Source organism: Cajanus cajan, chromosome 1 (assembly GCF_000230855.2).
Source record: "Cajanus cajan strain Asha chromosome 1, NIPB_CcT2T_4, whole genome shotgun sequence".
In the NCBI taxonomy this organism is placed as follows: domain Eukaryota; kingdom Viridiplantae; phylum Streptophyta; class Magnoliopsida; order Fabales; family Fabaceae; genus Cajanus; species Cajanus cajan.
In genome coordinates, this window is record NC_138517.1 from 90744978 (window position 1) to 90766705 (window position 21728).

The 21728-nt window shown below is 29.3% G+C and overlaps 4 protein-coding genes across 9 annotated transcripts; 2 read left to right on the forward strand and 2 right to left on the reverse strand.

The window, feature by feature from the left end:
• Positions 1–2018: 2018 nt before the first annotated feature.
• Positions 2019–3710, reverse strand: LOC109804374 (akuammiline synthase 1). Its single transcript, XM_020366190.3, has one exon. It carries the CDS (start codon positions 3582–3584, stop codon positions 2235–2237), a length of 1350 nt encoding a protein of 449 aa, XP_020221779.1. The 5' UTR covers positions 3585–3710; the 3' UTR covers positions 2019–2234.
• Positions 3711–7447: 3737 nt separating this feature from the next.
• On the reverse strand, positions 7448–9524 carry LOC109794533 (G-box-binding factor 4). Of its 2 annotated transcripts, none has more exons than XM_083067604.1 (4): positions 8975–9524; positions 8809–8880; positions 8634–8676; positions 7448–7928 (listed from the first exon to the last, which is right to left on the reverse strand). In XM_083067604.1, the coding sequence occupies exons 1-3, from the start codon at positions 9314–9316 to the stop codon at positions 8656–8658; spliced, it is 435 nt and encodes a 144-aa protein (XP_082923730.1). In that variant the 5' UTR covers positions 9317–9524; the 3' UTR covers positions 7448–7928; positions 8634–8655. The 2 variants fall into 2 exon arrangements, with proteins under 2 accessions (XP_082923730.1, XP_020209567.2); XM_020353978.3 differs by having other exon boundaries at positions 8634–8663; positions 8975–9522.
• A 5697-nt stretch (positions 9525–15221) lies between these two features.
• Positions 15222–16406, forward strand: LOC145949177 (Fasciclin-like arabinogalactan family protein). The gene has a single exon (XM_083067605.1). The coding sequence runs from the start codon at positions 15421–15423 to the stop codon at positions 16270–16272; it is 852 nt and encodes a 283-aa protein (XP_082923731.1). The 5' UTR covers positions 15222–15420; the 3' UTR covers positions 16273–16406.
• Positions 16407–16513: 107 nt separating this feature from the next.
• On the forward strand, positions 16514–21667 carry LOC109804497 (uncharacterized). Of its 5 annotated transcripts, none has more exons than XM_029272569.2 (5): positions 16514–16633; positions 20105–20536; positions 20634–20692; positions 20788–20958; positions 21328–21667. In XM_029272569.2, exons 1-2 carry the CDS (start codon positions 16545–16547, stop codon positions 20454–20456), a joined length of 441 nt encoding a protein of 146 aa, XP_029128402.2. In that variant the 5' UTR covers positions 16514–16544; the 3' UTR covers positions 20457–20536; positions 20634–20692; positions 20788–20958; positions 21328–21667. The 5 variants fall into 5 exon arrangements, with proteins under 5 accessions (XP_029128402.2, XP_082923734.1, XP_082923733.1 ...); XM_083067608.1 differs by having other exon boundaries at positions 20105–20359; XM_083067607.1 differs by having other exon boundaries at positions 20105–20958.
• Positions 21668–21728: the final 61 nt, after the last annotated feature.

Here is a 21728-nt window from a genome sequence, read left to right on the forward strand (position 1 = left end):
TTACATAAATTAATTCATAATGAAGTACAATGTACAAAAGTTAATATGGAAGTCCAGGGTCACAGTATTTTTTCTTTTTGGATCTTGTCTAGGGTGCTAGCTAGTATATTATAAATGGATTGAGTACAGAATAGGAGAAAGATACAGCTATCGTTTCTCTTCCGTATAATGTTGTCAAAATGCATTTAATCGAAGTCTCAAGTACAAATAAATTTACAAACATGTAAAGGACAGACATAACATTTAATTATATATGAAATTGAAAAATGTTGAATGATCATTCTATAATATATAAATCCAGGGAATTAAAGAGAAACAAAAGCATACCCTCCTTCTTTGCTGCCGCCACAGCACAAACTCTCCACACAAAAAAAAATTATTGAACATGTGGTCGTCAACATATTTTTCAGCCAAGCAATGCTAGTTATTAATAATCTACGGTCAATAATTTAATAAAAACTTGTTAATGCGATATATTAATGATAATGTAACATGTTACAAACGTGCAGATGTGACATGTGCACTAACATAACATTGACATGCTGACATGGTATTTAGGACAAAACTGTAATCATGATATTTTAGGAGTCAAAATTGCATTAATGATACTTTGGAGACATAAATTGTACAATTAATTTGTCTCAATAATTTATTATTATTTATTTTTATCTTTTTTATTCACTTTTTTCAATTACCATATTAATAATTTTAAAATTAAAATAATATTCACAAATAAATAAAAATTGAAAATAAAAAATAACAAAAAACTTTGACAAAACTAAAAGAATAAGAAAAGGGAGACGCACATGTTATTGTGACATAAAATAGATAAATAAAATTGAATAATAATTTATCTAATAAATTTATTATTTTTTATATCTAATTAATTTTGAATATTTTTATCTATTTAATATTTTATTAAATTAAATATATTTTAGATCTTATAAAATAAGTGGCCGTAAAAAAATTATTTTATTTTTCATTGTTTTAAAATATGAAACCACTATTTTTGAGTCCCTGTAACATAAACAAATTTTGATTTTAATTCTTATAAAGTATTTTTTTATTTTCATCCCTATATTTTTAAAATTATTATTTTTGTCTCTAAATATCATTTTAAAGTAAATAAATAACATTCATTTGTAGGTAGTTAGAAATTTTTTTTAGATATATTATATGCTAACATGTTACAATAAACTATGATAAATACTACTTGAGGTTAGTGGAGTTAAATATGTTTATCCAATCCAATCTATCGAACAAATACATGTAAAACGAGTCAGACTAATCCAAAATCTCAATAGGTTATTAATTTTCTAGCTTGACAAATTGTATTTTTAGAGAACTAGAATTGTACGTTCACAAAATTATAGAAATCAAAATAAATTTAATTCATATATATATATATATATATATATATATATATATATATATATATATATATATATATATATATATATATATATATATATTTTAGGTTCGTTCTTGAAGTATCCACCGCCGACAGCAGTGACTAATCTCCTCGCTACGTTGGAGGCACCTCAAAAGGTGGGATAGTTGGCCCCAAGATTTAACGCGGCTGCATACACAAGGCAGGATTTGAACCCCTGACCTTGCTTAAGTATATATATATATATATTCTTCTTAATTTGACATCTCTCACTAATTTATCTTTTAGATTTATGCGTGTATAGTTTTTCTGGGGGAGCGAGAGAGTTTGACAAGTTATATTGAATATACATTTTAGTCGCTTTAATGAAACAAGTTTAAAATGAAATTATGCTACAAAGTTTACGGAAACAAAAATATATATACATAAGCAAATGTTAGTCGACTTAATATGATCATATATAACAATAGCAAACCAATAGTATCCGTGTTAGGTAACTGGATTTTAGGGAGAGTTTGACAAGTTATCTCTCCTTTTTTCAACAAGGCAACAACTCTATACATCCATGTAGTTTTTTTTTACAAAAAAAAAATACATATACATAGTTAATTTATTGAAGAAAAAAAAGAGAATAAAATGATCGAGATCCATGATATAATACTAAAAAATATACGTAACATGTACATAAGCATATGGGAGTTGGTTACTTTATAGTATGATCTTAGAATAACATTTCATATTCAATTGAACTTCGTATGTTGTTCAAACATTTAACTCCCCAAAGTTTAATACAACAAAGAAACTAAAAAAAAAAAAATAGTGATAGACAAGATATATGAGAGAGTCAGAGTATAAGAGTAGGGTTAATGAAAGCATAATGCAACAGCTCGTGGTGTTGTTGAAAGAGATCCATTTCATGGTGATCAAGAGTGACAAAAGCTTCAACCCCAGCAGCATCTTTAGTATCCATCAAAGCAATGGTGTTACTCACAATATTATTGACACTGCACGTCCACACAGGCTCACCCCAACCAAAATCAACCTTAAGCAGTGGAAACTTACACCAACTCGAACACTTATAAACCACACCACCCTTTTTGCTAACTTCACCCCTCTCCTTCAAACTCTCCATCACCACTCCAAAACCACCACCCTCTTTGAACCTCTCTGCCTTCGTCTCCAAAAACTCCCTCATACTCTCCCTCATCCTCCTCACCAGCACGTGCAGCTCCACGTGCCCTTCCTCCTCCGCCGTCACCACGAACGGCCACACGAAGTTTCCCACGGCGGCGTCCGCCACCGCTGGATCCATCCGGGGACGGAGGTTCACCGCCTGGAACATAACCGAACGCGTGAACGACGCCGTTTTGGAGCGAGAAGCCGACAAGGCGCATTTCCAAATGAGCGACAGAACAACCTCCACTCTCGAAGGCTCAAACACGGAACCTTCGTGTCCTCGAACTTCGAGCGCGCTTTTCACTTTGTCCTTTAGCTCTCTAACCTTGGAGGCGTCGAAAACGAGCCTTGTGGAAGTAAACTTCTGGGAGGAGACGGTTTTCACGGAAGCGGACACGCCGGGAATGTCTCTCGGAGGGAAGAGAGCGGCGCCGGCGCCGAGTTCGGGGAGAGGAGGCGCGGTGGCGGCGGTGAAGGCGGCGGTCCATGTTTGGAGGAGAGCGACGAGGGCGGCTATGTCGGCGATCTTGTGAGAGAGAGAAATGGTGAGAGCGACGGCGCCGCAGCGGAAGGAGGTGAAGCGGACGAGGAGAATGGGAGCGTTTGATGATGAGGTTGTTAGGGTTTGGTCGTGGGAAGATGGAAGGAGGCGTTGGAGGGTGTGGAAGTTTGGGGGTGTGAGGATGTCGGAGAGGGTGGCGTGGGTTCGGGTTTGGATGAAGGTGGCGCCGTGGTCGTTGCAGTGGACGGTGGCGGCGTTGTGGAGGCGTCCGGCGAGGGGGTAGAAGCGGGTTAAGGTTTGGGAGAGGGAGGTTTGAAGGAGTTGGGATTTGGCGTGGAAGTGAAGTGTGTTTGTGTGAGTGCGAGGGTAGAAGAGGGTGATGTTGCCATGGATGTTAGGGGAAAGCTGGTCCAGTAGAGAGAGTTTGAAGGTTTTGAGGTGTGGGGGTGTGGGTGTGGATGGTTTTATGCATTTTGTGTCTACCACCTCAACCTCTAACTCTATTTCCCCACTCATTTTCTTTCTGCCTCTGCTTAAGCATTGTTATGCAAGACTAGACAAGTTCTATTTCAACGCCTCCTCTTTTTTAAAGGAAGGAGAGCCTAGACCCTAGAGTATGTAACTTCTCTACATATTCACTTATTTAAAGGTAACTTGCTACTTATTTAAATCATAATGTTAAAATAATGTTTCTCATACCGTAAACTATTTGTTGGAAAAAATATATGTTTTCAACTAAGCTATTAATGACCTAAATCAATCATATAACATTATTTGGATTAACTAACTTATAAAATATAATTTAGGATTTCAATAGTTATTAACTTATATTTTATAAAGTTTAATTAATTTAAAATAACATTTATTTATTTGATAATGAAAGTGAGAGAATGACATACAAAAGTATTTCTAAATTAAATAAAAAAGTTTTAAAAAGAATTTAAAGTAAATTAATGAGAATAAAAAAAAGAGAAAAACTAAAAACTTATAAGTTATAAATTATTTCAATTAGCTTATGAAAAAAGTTTTAAAATTTTAAATATCTAGTAAATTTATTTTGATTAAAACTAGCCTATAACCTAGTTAAAGAAATTTATAAGTTCATCAAATATGTTATCAAACATATGCTAAATAAGCACGATAATTAAATATAAATTCATATAAGTATTTAGGAAACTTCTATCTAATTTTAAAACTTTGATTATGATTTTAATCGGAAAACTTACTTTGACCAAGTTGAGGATTATATTCAATTTTTTGTCGACTTGTAAAAACGACCAAACACGTACACGGTACACATACATATTGAGATGAGATATTGTTTTCAAATGATCACTCTTTATAACTAGTAAAAATAAAAATATGTTATTTTAATAATTAAACAATTTAAATCCATGTATATATATATATATGTATGTATGTGTGTGTGATTATATATTAAAATAATTTGTTCAAACAAGAGTATTTTTTTTATAAAAAAAAACATTTTTAAAAAGTATTCAAGTTCAATATATATAAAAAATTTGATAAGATTAAAATTTGTCATGCATTGCTCTTTATGCTAAATATATTGACTAAATTTAATTGTATTTTTAAATTGATTCTAGAATAGGTACTATGCGCTAAAGATAAAAATGTGATAATTTGAATTCATTGTTTTAATATCCTTATAGTATTTTGTCCGAATATATTCGTTGCTTAATAAAATTTTCATAACAGATGTATAAGGAGTTCAATAAATTCTTTTACAATGCAAAATAATTTAGAACAAGCTCCGAATTATTTTTACTCAAAGAAATAACTGAAGAATTAATTATAGATTCAAAATCACATGAAGGTATACAATTTTTAGTTGCAAGCTGCACAAAATAAAATAAAAATAAAACTATGCATCATGTCATTTCAACCATCTATGAATTATATTACATAGCAAGTACACATTGTTTATTGTATGTGATTATAGCAAAGAGTCTATTATATGCAACAAGTTGAATTGATGTTATTAGGGTCACCATAGTTTTATCCGGGGCTAATTCGTTTATTTTTTTTTTTCAATTGACTTCTAAAAACTTTGATGAGGTAACTTCAATTTTGCATCAAAAGATAGTGAAAAACAGGCATTCGAAAATTTGTAGCTATGTGAACTATAATTTAGACTTTTCTACTCTTTATATACAATTAAAATTTTAAAATTAATTGTCACTATATAATTAAGTTTTCTCATATTTAAGTATAGATCTAATTCTTTTCAATATTTTCTTATACATTTTTCTTTTGTATTTAAGAAGAAATGATGTATAAAATATAATTAAAAAAACAAAAATAGATAATTAAAATGCTCACGTGCATCGTATGGGTTCACGTCCTAGCAGTCATTTGTATTCGGTGGCCATTGTCGATATATAGGCATGATGTCAAGTCATTTAACAAGCATCAAATGCAATATATAAAGCACTTATTATCTATGGTGTCAAAATTTGAATTTCTCAAGGAAATCTCAATATCATTAATAAAAAAGGATATCTTATTTTAGTATTTATAATTTTTTTTTACTTTTTTCTTAGTTAATTCGTTAAACTACTTTTTTACTCGTTAACTAATTTATTTAATTATTCCATTATTTTAAAGTTAATCAAATGATATCACATTTTTAATTTAATTAATTATTTATTTATTATGACGAAATACAGTGTGTCATGTAACAATTGTGAAATTTGTGCTACAATTCATACTCTAATCTCTTATCAATAAATTAATTCTATTTCATAAACACAAAACAAACTATTATTTATTTTAGGACATTATTATATACCTATGAATATATGATATCATATTCTACTATTCAATTTCACATACACACACACAAAAATCGACTAATCAACTACTTTCTCACTATTTTTTTAATAAAGGTATCAAATCTATATTTAGTCATATAAAAAATAATTCTTAACATATTTTGTACTAATATCATTATATATATTACCCATATAATTAAAAAATAATAAAAATAACAAAAATAAAAACTCCTCTTTCTCCAAATTTTGAATTTTTTTTTCTAAGCCATAGCCAATTTTACTACTGGATTTTTTCTAAAGTTATAACCAATAATTTAAATTAAATGAAAGCATAAAAGATGAATAGTCTCAATCAAGACAAAATACAATAGTAAAAAGAATGACAGCATGGATGTCAAAAGATTGAAAAAATACAATACGGTAGAGTTGTTAATTACTTGTAGTAAAAATATTAAGTTTGAAATTTATTATATAAAAATATTAAATTTAATCCTACCACGCACTAGTAAACTGAAAGAATTATCAAATTACAATTTTTTTTTTTGTTGAATAATATTATTCACTTGTACGTGTTATAAATTAGAATTTTTATTTTTGAATCAGAATATTTTTAAGAACTGTTATTTTCCTCTTATAAAAAATTTATAATGTTTTTAAATAATAATATTTTATATTTTATCATAGCATATCACATTAAAAAAAATACAAATATGATATATTTTAATTCAAAATAAATATTCTCATAATTTTTCTTGATTTTAAAAAAGTATGTCATTTATTTATATTTGGTAAAATAAACTATTTATTATTAACGACAAATATTACTCTTATTATAGTTTATTCTTCCTGTAAGATATTTAATTTCACTATTATTTTATAATAATTATATTTTTATTACATTTTTAATTTCAAAATTCTCTGTATATTTAAATTAAAATGAATGTTTTGCACAAGAATAGTTTTGGAGTTTTTCTTTAGTAAGAAAGTTTTTTTTAAAAAAAAATTCAACCGAAATGTTTTTAGGAATATCTTTTACATTTCATTTTTAAATTAATTTTTATTATTTTAAAAATTATCAATAATTAAAAATAACTTTCTATACATTCAAAAATTATTTATTATAAGTTTCAATTATATTAGTGAAGTCGAGACGTCGTCTATGTCTTTATGTGTTTAATTTAAAATAAAAATCAAATACAAAATAATTAAAATAAAAGATAAATAATAAATAATTAAAATTATAAAGATAAAATTTAAGATGAAAACTAACCATTTGCTTTTACAGATAAAGAATCATTTTCAAAGTTAAATAAATAGACTAATCAAAAGATTTGATGTTACAGATAAAGAATCATTTTCAAAGTTAAATAAATAGACTAATCAAAAGAGATGACTATAATATTAAAAAATAAAGTTAACTATTGAAAAGTGGAAAAAAAAATTCTCTCTTTTTTTATATGTGGTTATAGATAAAACAAATATTTATCTTTTGTATTGTCCGTATAAAATATTAATTTTATTTAGATTTAAAAGTATCCTTATAGCAAACGAAAATTTTGCTTGTGTTATATTTACATTGGGAAATTGCAGATGGATAAGGCAATTTGCAGTAAAGATTTTATATGAAACTTACTCACTCCACTGATATAACATAATCCCCTAAAAAATCAAAAGGCATGTTATCTAACATTACCAATGTATTCTAATTTCAACTCCCTTCCCCCAATAAAAGGACCTATCCCCAGAATAATAACTAATAAGCCTTGGCATGAATCAAATTAGTTAAATGATTTGTTTGCAGGCTTGCAGCTATTTTCGCTATACAGCAATGTATTTCCCTCCCGGAAAATAATCAGCAAAGCTATATATGTACTGCTATAAGTAACCTTTCTCTTTTTCATATTTACCCTTTCACACAATATATGTTGCATCATTTGATTGGTATCTACACCAAAGATTAGGAGAAGCAACATATTATATTATATCACCATTGGGCCGAATTCACTCTCCGAAGCATTTCTCTTGGTTTACGCTTCTCCTCAACTGGAATAAGGCACTCCATGAGCTGCAACCAAAGAGTAAAGGACAACGAATCAAATTAAAAACCAACACGCAACCAAACACATTAAAGACAATTATAACCTTAGAGAAAAGTTAAAGTCACTGCACATGTTCCTTTGTGGGTTTGTTGCCCCAATTACTACAATCGTAAAAGTCCACTTCACCCTCTAAAGTCTACAAACTAGAGTAATTCTTTTACTCCCAATCTCCGATTTAACCAAAATTTATATATTCTGGGCACTATTGTGATGCATCATGTATATATAACAGCTCTTGAGTTCAAAAATATTTGAAATTCCAAGGATAAGTGGATAGCTGAGATATGTGGCGTGTGAATGTAATTCAAGAGTATTATATCAAAGTGTTGCACAAGCCAATAATTAAGGAAGTGGCAGTTGGTGAATTAGAAAATGAATAAGGCAATTCATCCCAAAAGAGAAGAACAATTGAGATTCAACCTAACCAGGGCAATTGGATAGGTGGATATTAATTATTTATTATTGGTCAAACCTAAACTAGTGCAGTTAACCATGAACATTTATGAACTCGTCTCTCCATTAACAATAGTTGTTTGAATTGAAGGCAATATGTCGAAGAAACAGCATTGAATTCATAGTTATGAAAACAAATAAATGGAAGTTTAGTTGTTTCCTGAAATTAGGCGAATTAAGGAAATAAATAGTTTGGTGAAGTAGAAAGGGGCGTATACCTGATTGTACCTCTGCCTTCTCCTATCCACCTGCACACAATACCTAACATTTCATAAAACTTATCAATCATATTTTAATTTTGGAAGAAGAAAAAAAATACAATTTTCTTAACCAGCAAAGGGAAATTGGAGAATGTAAATAAATTTTGACATCTTGGTGTGTGAGCTAGCATACCTCTTCCATCAACAGTTGAGCATTTTCCTCCTCCAGATGTGTAACCAGAGTTTCAAGCTCAACTGTGTAGGCCTGAAAAAAATTTATTAAAAAAAAAGAAAAAAAAAAAGTGAGTGACCCACACATTTGAAAATAAAAATAAAAAAAATAATAAAAAAAAGAAAACCTGCTTGCGTTCTCTGGACCTAGCAGCAGACTCTCTGTTTTTGATCATCCTTCTCTGCTTCTGAAGAGTGGCCTTATCAAGGAATTGTTCCTCCAAGTGGTGGGTCTTTCTCTTTCCCCTTCCTCCATGAGAGCCCAAAACGGCGTCGTTCAACAAGTCCTCAAGGCTCATGCTCGTGTCTTGTGGTGCCACATCGGGATTCCCACTCACCACCAACTTGGACGATGCCATCTCTTCTTTTCTTCTCATAAACATCAAACCTTCCCTTCCCTCCCCTCTATTATAATTATAAAGCCCCCTTAATACCTTTTCTAAATTTCCAACCCTACCACAACAATACATTTTTTACACTATTCCTAAATTTATTTATTTTTCCCACAACAATACATATTTTCAATTTCAAATTAATAATGTATATGAATATTATAATGTATAAGAGATTATATCTGATGTTTGTGAATTAATAGAGAGAGAGAGAAACCTTCTCATTAAAAATATGCTATGGCTAGGATGAACCACCACTTCACATCTTCAATGAAAAAATTGTCAAAGTTAGAGAAGAAAAACCAAACAAAAAAAATACTACATGTGGCGTCCATTAATATCATGTACTTATCAGTAATAAAGTATTAGTATTAAATTTTATCTGCTAAAGTTAAACTGTTGAATTCAAACAAAATTAATGAGTCCATTAAATTTAATGGAATTCAATAATTAATTAATATTTTATTTTAGAAGATATGGTTGTATTAAAACATAAATAAAACAATTAATATATATAAAATGTTGTATGGAATACTTTATTAAAATAATATCATGTAATTGAATGATTCTATTAACGTTCATATTTTAAACAAAATCATTAAAATGAAATAAGTCTTTAAATATCAATTAAATTCCGGGGTGTAGAGAAAGAGAGAGAAATGCTGGATTGTATTTTGGAAATTATTTTTTAAAATATTAATTTTAATTGATGTCTATTTATTTTTTTTCTAGTTAAGCTTAGAGTATTCACGTTTGAGAAGTTAGACATTAGAAAATAGATCAACTGGGAAAAGAGGAAAGTGTGAATAAGATATCTAAGTAAATGTTAAATTCTTTAATTATATACACATATTAACTTATACATAAAGTTGAAATCAAATTTTTTAAAAAGTTAAATAAAATATTTTCTACATTTAAGTTTATAGAAAAAAGTATTTCTCTTTACTCTCCGATTTTCTTCTCTGTAATTTAATATTCTTCAACCAATAAAACCATTTGAATAGTATTCTACAAGAGAAACACATTGTTTTGCCAAGTTCTTTTTAATTATTATTATTCATGAAAGGGGCCAAAGGGCTTGATTTGCTAAGTTAAAACGTAAGTTCAAAATATTACTCCAATTAAAATACAACACATGTAAGCTGTAAACCTTTGATAAGAGATGCATAAAATTGCTTGATAGAATATAACTTCAAAGTGGAGTAGGTAGTACTTTACCCAGATAACGGATTTTATTGTACTTGGGTGCTGTTTATATATATATATATATAATTATTTTTCACACTACTTTTATATTTAATTTTTCTTATGTTTATCTATTTTCTTTCCCATTACATTGTTTATTGAATTTATTTTCTTCTTTTATCTCTTTAATTTCATGGCTGTATGAAACCTCTTGCAGGGTGAAATAGTTACCTTCCAATTGTCCTTTTCAATATATAGAATAAAAAAAATAAAAAGCTACTCCTTTCTAAAGATATAAAGATATATTGCTTAAGGTAATTATAAAACTCAAGAAAGCTATAAACAAGTTATAATCGGTGACAAGAGAAAGTGTTAATTAAAATTCTTTTGTGAAAGTGGTGATGATATAAAAGTATCCTTTATTTTGAAGTATAATTTGAGTAATGGGGTGATTGATAGAACTAATATTTGTGGATGTTTAATTTGGTTGGTTTAATTAAGGTGATTGGTGGAAGAATGAAGTTTCTTTTGAGCAAATACTCCTGAGAGAAAAAGATGGATCATGGACAACGTTAAAGATTCGTGACCAATTAAGTAATTGATTGTTGAAAGGTTGACAACCATAAGAGAGATGTAAAATAATTGGTGGAGAAAGAGAGTGGGCAACAAATATTCTAGTAATTAGAAAGAAGTACAAAGGAAAGCAAAAAATTAGTAGTGGAAGGTCATATTCAAGAAAAGGGAAGAGAAAATAATGCATATTCGTTGCGAGTAGGTAGTGGCAATTGCCAAAAGCTGAATTCTGAATACACGATGCTAACGCCGAATTTCTCTTTCTTTTTTATTTGACTTTTTCTCATCACTCTTTTTCTTCTGCCGTCCCCCGCACGACACGACGCACTTTTCAAGCTTGCCAATTGCTAAACAAACACGTTAAAAAAATAAATAAGTCTTTATTTTATTAAAACAAACATTTTTAAATAAAATAAGTTTAAACAAACTAATTCATTAATTTATATTTTTGTGAAAAAACATCTAGAAAACTTTTCATTATACTCATGTACAATGATGACCCATAAATTTATATTTTTGTAAAAAAATATATCTAGAAAACTTTGTATTATTCTCCTATATATTTTCTTGAAAAATAAAAAAGGAAGAGGGTTGAAAGACTAAAGTATAATCTTATCACTCATTTTAAAAATAAAATGCTACTACCAGTTATAATCCTCTGTCTTATATGAAAATTATTAAGAAATACTATAAGTGTTAGCAACAATTTCAGTGAAGTTGTTCTTTTCATATTACATACCAAAATCATCTTTTTGAATTGAAATGTTTGTTGTACAAAATCAATATTCTGATTCCTCAACTCATTAACACGTTTCTCTTTTTTTTTTTTTTGTTGGGTTTTTTGTGAATACAATAGTAACTAAATCATATAATTGAACTTAATATTATTATAATTCAAAACTTTAAGATATTAATTAAGTAGATGAGCATTTCTTACTTATATATTATTTAACACATCTAACTTTAATCGATGTGAAACTTACTTTATATTAAACTTCAATACTTTTTTTTAAGTGTAAGTCTCCTTTACATAATTACATTCTTTTCAAGTGAAAGTTTTTTTCATTCACGAGTATTCAATAGTAGCTTACTTATACTTGCACCATCATTGCACATCAATGGGACAAGTCTTTTGCACCCTAGGAAGACTTTTCGATATAAATATGCTCTCAGTCTTGGATCTTACACCAATTCACTCTTGAAGTCTACAACTAATTTCATTACTCTATATATTCATTTGAGTCAATCTTCAGTTACATGATCAAACTATTAACTTTAATACCATTATATTGGGTTAAAAAATTAAACACCAAAAAGCACTCATTTTATTAATAAATAATAAGTAAATAATAGAAATGAACTTGACACTATAATTCAACACCTTAAAATATTAAGTAGGTGAATTTTTCTCTCTTATATATTACTTTAATATGTTTAACTCTAACTAATATCATACTTATTTCACACTTCAACTCCAACAAATTCTTGGGTCGAACTTTAATCTATGAATTCGTGGTTGCTTGTATCCTGTTCTATGTCTTAATGCGCATGGAGCTTCATGTCAAAACATGGAAACTAGCTTTTAATATAAAGCTTTACGTTGGCCCTTGTAACTTTATGTCAAAACATGCGTCTTTTTCTGTTACAGGATATATCTAATTTCATGAATATATCAATTTTATTTGTAATGCTTAGACTAACTGATATGTCATTTAAGCATTGTGAATACTAGGCATAACAAACTTTTTCACTATTTTTTTCCTTATTTTTTTGCACGAAGAAACATTATAACTTAGGGAGGGGCATTTGAAATGCAGAATTTTTTATTCTTAAATATTTTTAGCAATTATGGTTTTCATTTAATAATTTTTAAAATATTTTAAATACGTTTCGTTTATTTAATATATACCTAGGCTAAAATGTTAGATAAAATTTTATAAGTTTATTTAAAATTTTACTGCCATTTTAGTTTTATATTGTCTACATGAAAATATTTTATTAAAAGATACGATTAAAAATATTTCTTAGAATATTACTTTTTTAAAAATATATGCTCAACATAAGAATTTAAGATTATTGAAAAATTAGAAGAATCTCTTCGCCGAACACTTCCTTAAGTTACTCTCCCTTTCACCAAGCTCCCACCTTTAATTTTATTGTTTGATGTGCTATTTTCGTCTTCATTTCGAAATTATATTGCAAGATTTTTTTCTATTATAAATTATCAATATGTATGACATTTTATCTCTGGTATCGATATCCAAAGACCATAAATTAACTATTTTAACAATGTTGCAGCAAGAATCTGATCATTATTATCAAAATAATGACATATGATAAAAAATAAATTGTGGATTAAAAATTAATTGGAGAGTTAAAATACAATTTAGTCTTTATAAAAAACGTGAGAACTTAAAAATATACATTTATTAAAAAAATCAAATAACATGTTAAAATTAATGTAATTTTAATCAATCAAATATTTAAGTCCTTTATAACATGTTAACATCATTTTTTATAGTAAGAAAAAACATTAGATTAAAATAACACGCGTTTCCTTATAAGATTATGAAAGACCAATGACATTGATGAGAATTTATTATAAATTTTACATAATCAGTATGAAGAAAATACTTGATCAAGTGTGTCAACCTCTGTTGACAATGTCAATAAGTAATTAATTTAATATATGAGATTATTGAAAATAGTAGTTTGTGTAAGTATTTAATGTTAAAATAAAATATTTATACAACTTTTTATTTTACTTAAAAAGAGCAACTTGCATTAAGACAATTAATTGAGAAGATGAAGGGAGGCTAGCTTCCTGACATATGGCTGAGTCAATATTTAGGAAAAGGAAAAGGATGCTAAGGAATGTTACCCTATAAATTCACGGCCTACGTAATAACTATTATTCCCAGTGGGAATGTTTTCTCTGGTGATTAATAAGTAATTATTTTTTAATATAAAAAAATATTATATTTGTGAGAAAAATAAAGCTATATATTAACTATCGTTCCCACTGGGAATGCTTTTTAGTAAGTAATTAATTTTTAATATAAGAAAAAAAATATATTTATGAGAAAAAGAAAGTTATATATATACATATATATATATATATATATATATATATATATATATATATATATATATCGAGGATATGAAATAACTTTATATTTGTTATCTAATTGTAAGTGACATATATGGTAAATTTATTAATTTTTATAATAATCACTTTAAAATTATATTAATTTTTTTTATTGATTATAACAATATATAATCATTAAATCCATATAAAATTTAGTGATATAAAATATAAGTAAATTTTAACTTATTTTTTATTCAATACAATTATATTAAAATATTATTTTTTAAAATTAACATTCTATTTTAATTATTTTTTATTTTTATATAAAATTAAAATAAAATTGTTTTTAATTTTCTAAATAGGTAGGATATTTAACCAATGAAATTAAATAATGATAAATAAGTTTTTAAGTTAGCTTAACTTTATATATATATATATATATATATATATATATATATATATATATATATATATAATGAAGACTGATAGAGTATTTTCATTATATTAATGAGAGTAATAAAAATATTATTGAGTAAAGAAAAACATAATTCAAAACTCATTGAATAACAGGAAAGTGTTTACATATAAAATTAATGGTTTGAATATTTCAAACTGTTGAAACAAAATGTATTATTTTTTTTAAAACGTCTAATTTTGTTTAAATAATTAATTATTATTTTTATAAAAAAAAATATATGATGAATCAATATGTATTAATATTAAAACACTATGACATAATAGATAATATTTTATTTGATATGATATTATATTATATTGATATTCATACTTCTTTTATATTTATTATAAGACACAACTTAAAAGAAAATGATTGTACTTTTTATAAAGTATTTTATAATTTTTATGAATATTATTTTATTTTTTATTATAAATGTGAGAATATGTGTTTGTTATTAGATAATGAGAAAATAATTACATAAGTTGTAAAATGAAAAGAGAAAACAAAGATATTAAAAATGTGTTGATAAAGACTAAAACATTTAAAATAAATAAGCTTATATCGAAACTAAACAAGTGAATATATGAAGCAAAAAGGTGAAAATTTTATAACTATATATAAGAACCAAAATGTAGAAACAGTTTTTGTTATTTTCTTATTTTATTTCTCATTCCAATACCAAAAAAAAGGACGAAAATAAAGTCCAATAAGGCAGAGGTGTATGAAAGCCCATGAAGGTAGACCCAAAAAGGAAAGCCCATGAAAGAAAGAGAGAAGAAGAAGGAGCGTGGCAATAAAAATAAAAGGGTATGGTGTTAGCGGGAATCGTTTGAATGAAAAAGCCGCGAAAAGAAGAAGGGTCTTGAACGAATCTTGGGAATGAGGTGGAGTTTAGGTTCAGTGAGGGTGGCGTGCATGATGATGATGATGATGGTAGTGTTGCTGGGAAACGGCGTTAGCGTGAGTTGCATACCGAGAAGAGAGTTGGATTCGATGCTTGACACCGTACGCGCGAGAGGCTACGACCTATTCTGCAACGCAATCGTCACCTCTGATCTCCAAATTCAACTTGCCGACAACAACAACAACTCCCACTCCTTCACGTTTTTCGCACCCACCGACGCCTCCCTCTTCGCGCTCGACATGACTCAAACGGCCTCGTCTTACACCGACACGCTCCGTCTCCACGTCGTCCCTCGCCGCCTCTCCCTCACGCACCTCCGCCTCCTCCCCGACGGCTACACGCTTCCCACGCTCCTCCCTCGCCGCCGCCTCCAACTCACGCGCCGCTCTCCCTCCGCCATCGTCGTCGGAGGCGTCCACGTCGCTTCCCCCGGCCTCTTTTACGGCCGCAACATCGCCGTCCACGGCCTTGCAGGAATTCTCAGTCTCAGATCTAACAATTCTCCTTCGCCTTCGCCGATTCGCTCCTTCGATAACCGCTTCTTCTCTCCGAGAAGCAGTCCTAACTCGCCGGCGAATGAACCGGTTCTTGCTCCGTTCAGCATCATGAAGCAGGCAGGTTCTCCAACTCCGGCAGCGGTGGAGGCTCCAAAAGAGGAACCTGGTTGGACGGTTTATCCTCCGTCGGAGAGATATCCTGAGTCATCAATATCACTGCCACCGGAGGGATACTCCGATGCGGAGGCTCCGGCGCCTGAGGGCGTGAGAAAGTGTCTGAATCGAGATGTAGGATTGGAAGAGTCTGTGATGCAGTGCTATGAAGCATAAAGTAGGTTGGATATGGAAGTTTGTTGTTTGTTGTAGCATATCCACTTTGCTCAAGCAAATGAATAGAAATGTATATTTGATAGGTAAAACTTTGATTTGTTTTCTCCATTGGCAACGAATATTACTAACAAAAATATGCATGTACGGACACATATACAGTTAGTGAGTAAAAGAGAAAGAAAAGAGAATTATAGGCATAACCGTAGCATTTTCATGTTTCATACTATTATCTGCCCCAACTCACTGAATTCATTCTAATTGCTTTCTTGGATATGAGAGGGAGAAATCGGGAGTTTGGAAGCATGCTGGTGCAGATTCTTTACTCTTTCCAAGCATCTCGTTTATTTTGGACCCACAACAGGTATGTACAACGGGTATGCAATCAACAGTTGACTAAAACTTGAATATTTTGTCAACGTTATAGATATTTACCCGGAGAATAAATACAGAGAAATTTTTTTTTGGTAAAACTCGAGTAAACTTTTTTTTTTCTTGCAGAAGAGAAAATTATGACCAATAATAAATTTATCCATGTACTACTATTACATTCAAGTAATACTAAAATTATTTATCATTTTCCGTTCAACCAAATAATCAATGGGAATTTCTTTTTTCTGTATTTTATTATCATTTAAATACCAAGACATTAATATATAATTATTAGTGATAAGAAATTTATGAATAAATGTCTTTCTGGGTGCAAATATATGCTTGTGCGTATGCATATATATTTTATTAGTTGGATTTGATCCGATTTAATAAAATATACATTTATATATTTTTTTAAGTCTAAATGATTTATTTTCAAATTATGTAATTCACAACTAAATTTTTATTGAATTGTATCATTTTATGAACACGCCTAATGAAATTAAATGGGAATGTGCTATATTTGTCCTTTTTTAATGGGTCAAACGGTTTGCGAAAACATAAAAAAAAAAAAAAAATATTAAACAAAATAATTTAAATGTATAATCAATATATATCGTCTAATGTTTAGTTCATTTTAGTCTTTTGACAAAAGTTTCTAACAACTAGTCTTGTATATTTTGCAATTGAACCATTTGGTTTCAACTTTAACTTAAACACCCATTTCACATAAATTGATTACTTTGTAATTAGAGGATCTTCAAAATTTATCTTTATAACACTAATTTCTTCATACATAGCATCCTTTCACTCTTCTTATTTAGAGCCTGCTCTTAATTTGTTAGTTTTAAATCTGCCATGAAAACTAAATGCACTAGCTCACCATCAGACGAAATGACATCATTTGGAAATAATTCATGATCTATAAGTCTATTTGATAGGAATCTCAACCTCTCAATTTTCTCTCTTGTTGTTGCACAATAGGAATTGTAGTATTAAGTTCAAATTGTTTACCCCCTTCAAGTTCAAGTTGAACATTGGTGCCTAAGTCTGATTTATTCTCCCAACTCCATGATGCTATCTCATCCACAATAACATTTTAGCTTATAATAACTTTTCTTTGACTTGGATTGTATAACTTGTACGATCTTGTTGGGTGATACCCAACTAACATAAATGCTTTATTTTTGTCATCTAGATTTCTCTTTTTCTCATTGGAGATGTGTTTGTAACATAAGGAACCAAAAACTCTCAAATGATTATATGCTTGTAATATAAGGAACAAAAAATTCTCAAATGATTAACACTCGGTTTATGTCCGCTCCATGCTTCCTCGAGAGTCACTATCCTCATTGTCCTTATAGGACATTCGTTCAACATATATGATGTAGTAGATACTGCCTCTTCCTAATAGCAAGTAGACATTCTCTTTCCTTTCAACATACACTTTGTCATATCAAGCAAAGTTTTACTCCGTCTTTAAGTCAATCCATTATGTTGAAGGGTATAGGGAGCATTCATCTCATGTTGAATACCCTTCCTTTGGCAAAAATTGTGAAACTTCTTAGAGTTATATTTTCCACCTCCATCAATTTTAAAATTTTCAATTCATGGCCACTTTGTCTCTCAACTAATGCACAAAACTTCACAAATACAGAAAACACACAAGTATTTTCTTTAATTAAATACAACCACACCTTTCTAGTAAATTCATCCACAAAAGTCATGAAATATTTATTACCTCCCAATGATGGAGTCTCAATCGGGCCACATATATCTGAATGGATCACTTCTAATGATTGTCTTGCACGAGAAGGTTCATAAGACTTTAAAACTTTCCTCGATTGTTTACTTATAAGACACCCTTCACAAATCTATTTTGATGGTTTTATGGAAGGCATCCTAATCATCACTTGTTTCTCTTTAAGATGATTAAAACTTTTGAAATTCAAGTGCCCCAATTTGTAATGTCATAGCCACTTACCATTCTTGGTATTTGTGGTTAACAAACATTGTACCTTTGTTGCATTCAGATTCACTTTAAAGGTTCTATTCTTGGACAAAAGAGTTATCAACATCAATCTTTATTTCAAATCAAATATCTCTATATGATTTTCCTTTATACTCATTGATAAACCCTTTTTCTAGCAACTATCTCAAACTAAGTAAACTAGTATTCGTTTATGATACATACAAACATCAGTCATATATGTAGTTTCTATCATTCCTCTTGATCACAATCTTTCCCATTCCTTCTTTAATGGAATTGTTATATGCAAAATTCACCTTATTATCTACTCAATTTTCATTCTTTGTTATCTGTTACGAGTGTGTACATGTCATCCATAACAAATTGGAATAAGTCATGTATAATACACAAGTGAGTGAATAAAATTTTTTTTACTCAATTTTTACTCCTTGTTATTTGTTACAAGTGTATGTGTATTATGCATGCCAACCCAACAAAAATAAGACGTTTTCTAAACTAAGAAAATTTACAGTAAAAAAAATGAAAATAAAAAAGTAATTCATTTTTTATTTATGGCCGAGAACATAATTTGTTTTATGTTACAACGAGTCCTATTATTTAGCTCCAATTTCATATCCTTTTTGTAGAAGGAACAAAGTAAATCAAAATCCTTATCAATAAATGACTAGTTAAGGATACGTTTGGTTTTAAAAAATATTTTCTATTTTCATTTTAAAAATTTAAAATCTAGAAAATATGTTTGGTTTAATCATTTTCAATAAAAGTTCATTTATAACAAAATTTATAAATAAATAAAAAACAAAACTTTTAATGAGTTAAATTATTAACAAAATAAAAAGATTATAAAGATAATGATACAATGGTTCAATTTAATTATGATTAAAATAAAGAGATAAAAACAATAATTTGAATTCTATAAAAGAAGTAATTTTAAGCGGTGAAAAAAGAGTTGACAGAGAGAAAAAGAATCCAATAATTACTTTGACACCATCATGTTTTCGATTAAAAATGATTTTATCTCCAACATTTTTAAAATTTTATTTACAACATTTTTTAAAAACGTTTTCACATAAAATATTTTCTAAAATTAAAGATAAACACATTTATAAGTTTATGTTCTCTTTTCTTTTAAAAATAAAAATAGAAAACAGTGGAATTTAAAAATAAAAATAAAAAAGTGAAATAAGGCGACCCTAAGTAACTTGCCCAATGACGGTAAGTGCCCAACACGTAAACTTGTGGTTTAAATATAGAAAGCATGACGGTGAATCGGTGATATTGGCTCCAAAAAAAAAGGGGAAAAACATTGATGTTGATATTAATTAATTGAATGATAATTAATAAAGGAAAAACTAATGAAAAAGCTAAAAAGAAAAAAAGAAAAGAAAAACGTAAATATAGTAAGCGATGGACAGTTTTAAAGGCTATAAAAAGATGATAATTGGCTGTGTTTTGATTCCCCAATTCTCTCAGAATGGCATGCGAAAACAAGAAGCGAAAGCATACCATGTTCTCCCTGACAGAGATCGAAGCGGCGAGGCTGCTCATACAACTTGGGAATAGCAACGCAGATTCTAGCACCACCTGCGTCGACAATGATCACCATAGCTTTGACAGCTACAGTGTGCAATGGAAATCACAACGGAACAACGATCATACTTGTGCTGCAGTAGAGGATGTATTGGCGGAAATAGAAGAGGATGAGCGCTTAAGGAGAACAAATAACAGGTACCGCTACATTCATGATTTATATAACGCTACACACCCTCTAGTCTATGTACATGCCTCTAAAGACCAAAGGAACAACTTTATTCACCGACATTAATATCGATCATCACTGACTTCAATACGACTGTATATAATCTTCGATGCTTTAGAATGGCTCCAAGTTTCTCTGCCCGATAAGTAAGTTCTGGAAATTTGTAGGTCTTGACAGAAATATTGTATTTGAATTTCGACACAGTATATATCCTATGTTTTATTAAACAAATTTTCAATATAGGTCCGGGAAATCCTTCTTAATCAGAAGATGAATTAGTTTATGTTACGGCAACGAATCATGTGAGTGTCAAATTGAGAATTGAGAAGTTAATTTAGAAAATTTAACTTTTGACTGTATTATTGTTATTATTTTAACCACGGATTTATTCAAACAGTACAAAGAACGCGGGTACACGCGCTTCAAAGGTTATCACTAATTTGTAGTGTGTCAAGATACATTGTACTGGTCTACACACTACGCGCTTGTCGACGATCATTAACGTACAAGTAATCCCCACCATCGCCATGGATTCCACGCCAGTCGCAAGCTTGTATTTTATTGCTAGGTAGGGCAACACTAACATTGGTTCATAATCATGTTTACCAAATCACATTGTTTCTGTTCGTACAAATAAGGATATTACAGCAACACATTCAAGCAAGAAAGTCAAGTCGAAAAAAGATTAAGACAGCTTCCATTTCCATATTGTTACACTAGGAATTTGGGATCCAAAATCCAACTATAATGACATTGAGCATGGTTGGATTATATTACTTTTGAAAATAATCTAATTATTAGAAGATAAATTAGTTATATACAAAACTAAGTATTTTAAAACTTTTCACTTAACATATCTAAAGATAAAATTTACTTCATATGATCTATTTAACAATAGTCAATTATATCTAACGTTGGCAGAAGCGCTATGCTTTAGGTGGAACATCGGGTGTGCACAGGACATACAATTATGAAGGCTGTGTTTGAGAGTGACTGCAAAAATGTTCATGATGCATGGATGCGGATCAACAGAAATTCAAGGTGTTACAGGCAAAGAGTCATGGATGATTGTCAGCATATATGGAACAACTATGATTTTGATATACATTTTACAATAAGAGCTGGCAATGTTTTAGCTGATAAACTTGCTAAACTAGCTTTTATTTTTCATGTTTTTTGTTCGATAGAAGTGCCACACTCGGTATTGTCTATATAGGAATTTGATATACAGGCTTTAGCCTCACGATCTGAATAATACTAATTTTAACTCCTTTCTCAAAAAAAATCAATTATAATCCATTATTGAAATAATATCTGAAAATAATCTAATCCAAACAC

Coding starts and splice junctions, on each gene's coding strand:
- LOC109804497 (XM_083067607.1), top strand. CDS start 16,545: ATGAGAGGGAGAAATCGGGAGTTTGGAAGCATGCTGGTGCAGATTCTT. Junction 16,634..20,104: donor TTATTTTGGACCCACAACAG/GTATGTACAACG, acceptor CAATTCTCTCAG/AATGGCATGCGAAAACAAGA.
- LOC109794533 (XM_020353978.3), bottom strand. CDS start 9,316: ATGTATTGTTGTGGTAGGGTTGGAAATTTAGAAAAGGTATTAAGGGGG. Junction 8,881..8,974: donor GGTCCAGAGAACGCAAGCAG/GTTTTCTTTTTT, acceptor AATTTTTTTCAG/GCCTACACAGTTGAGCTTGA. Junction 8,664..8,808: donor CTCAACTGTTGATGGAAGAG/GTATGCTAGCTC, acceptor TATTGTGTGCAG/GTGGATAGGAGAAGGCAGAG.
- LOC109804374 (XM_020366190.3), bottom strand. CDS start 3,584: ATGAGTGGGGAAATAGAGTTAGAGGTTGAGGTGGTAGACACAAAATGC.
- LOC145949177 (XM_083067605.1), top strand. CDS start 15,421: ATGAGGTGGAGTTTAGGTTCAGTGAGGGTGGCGTGCATGATGATGATG.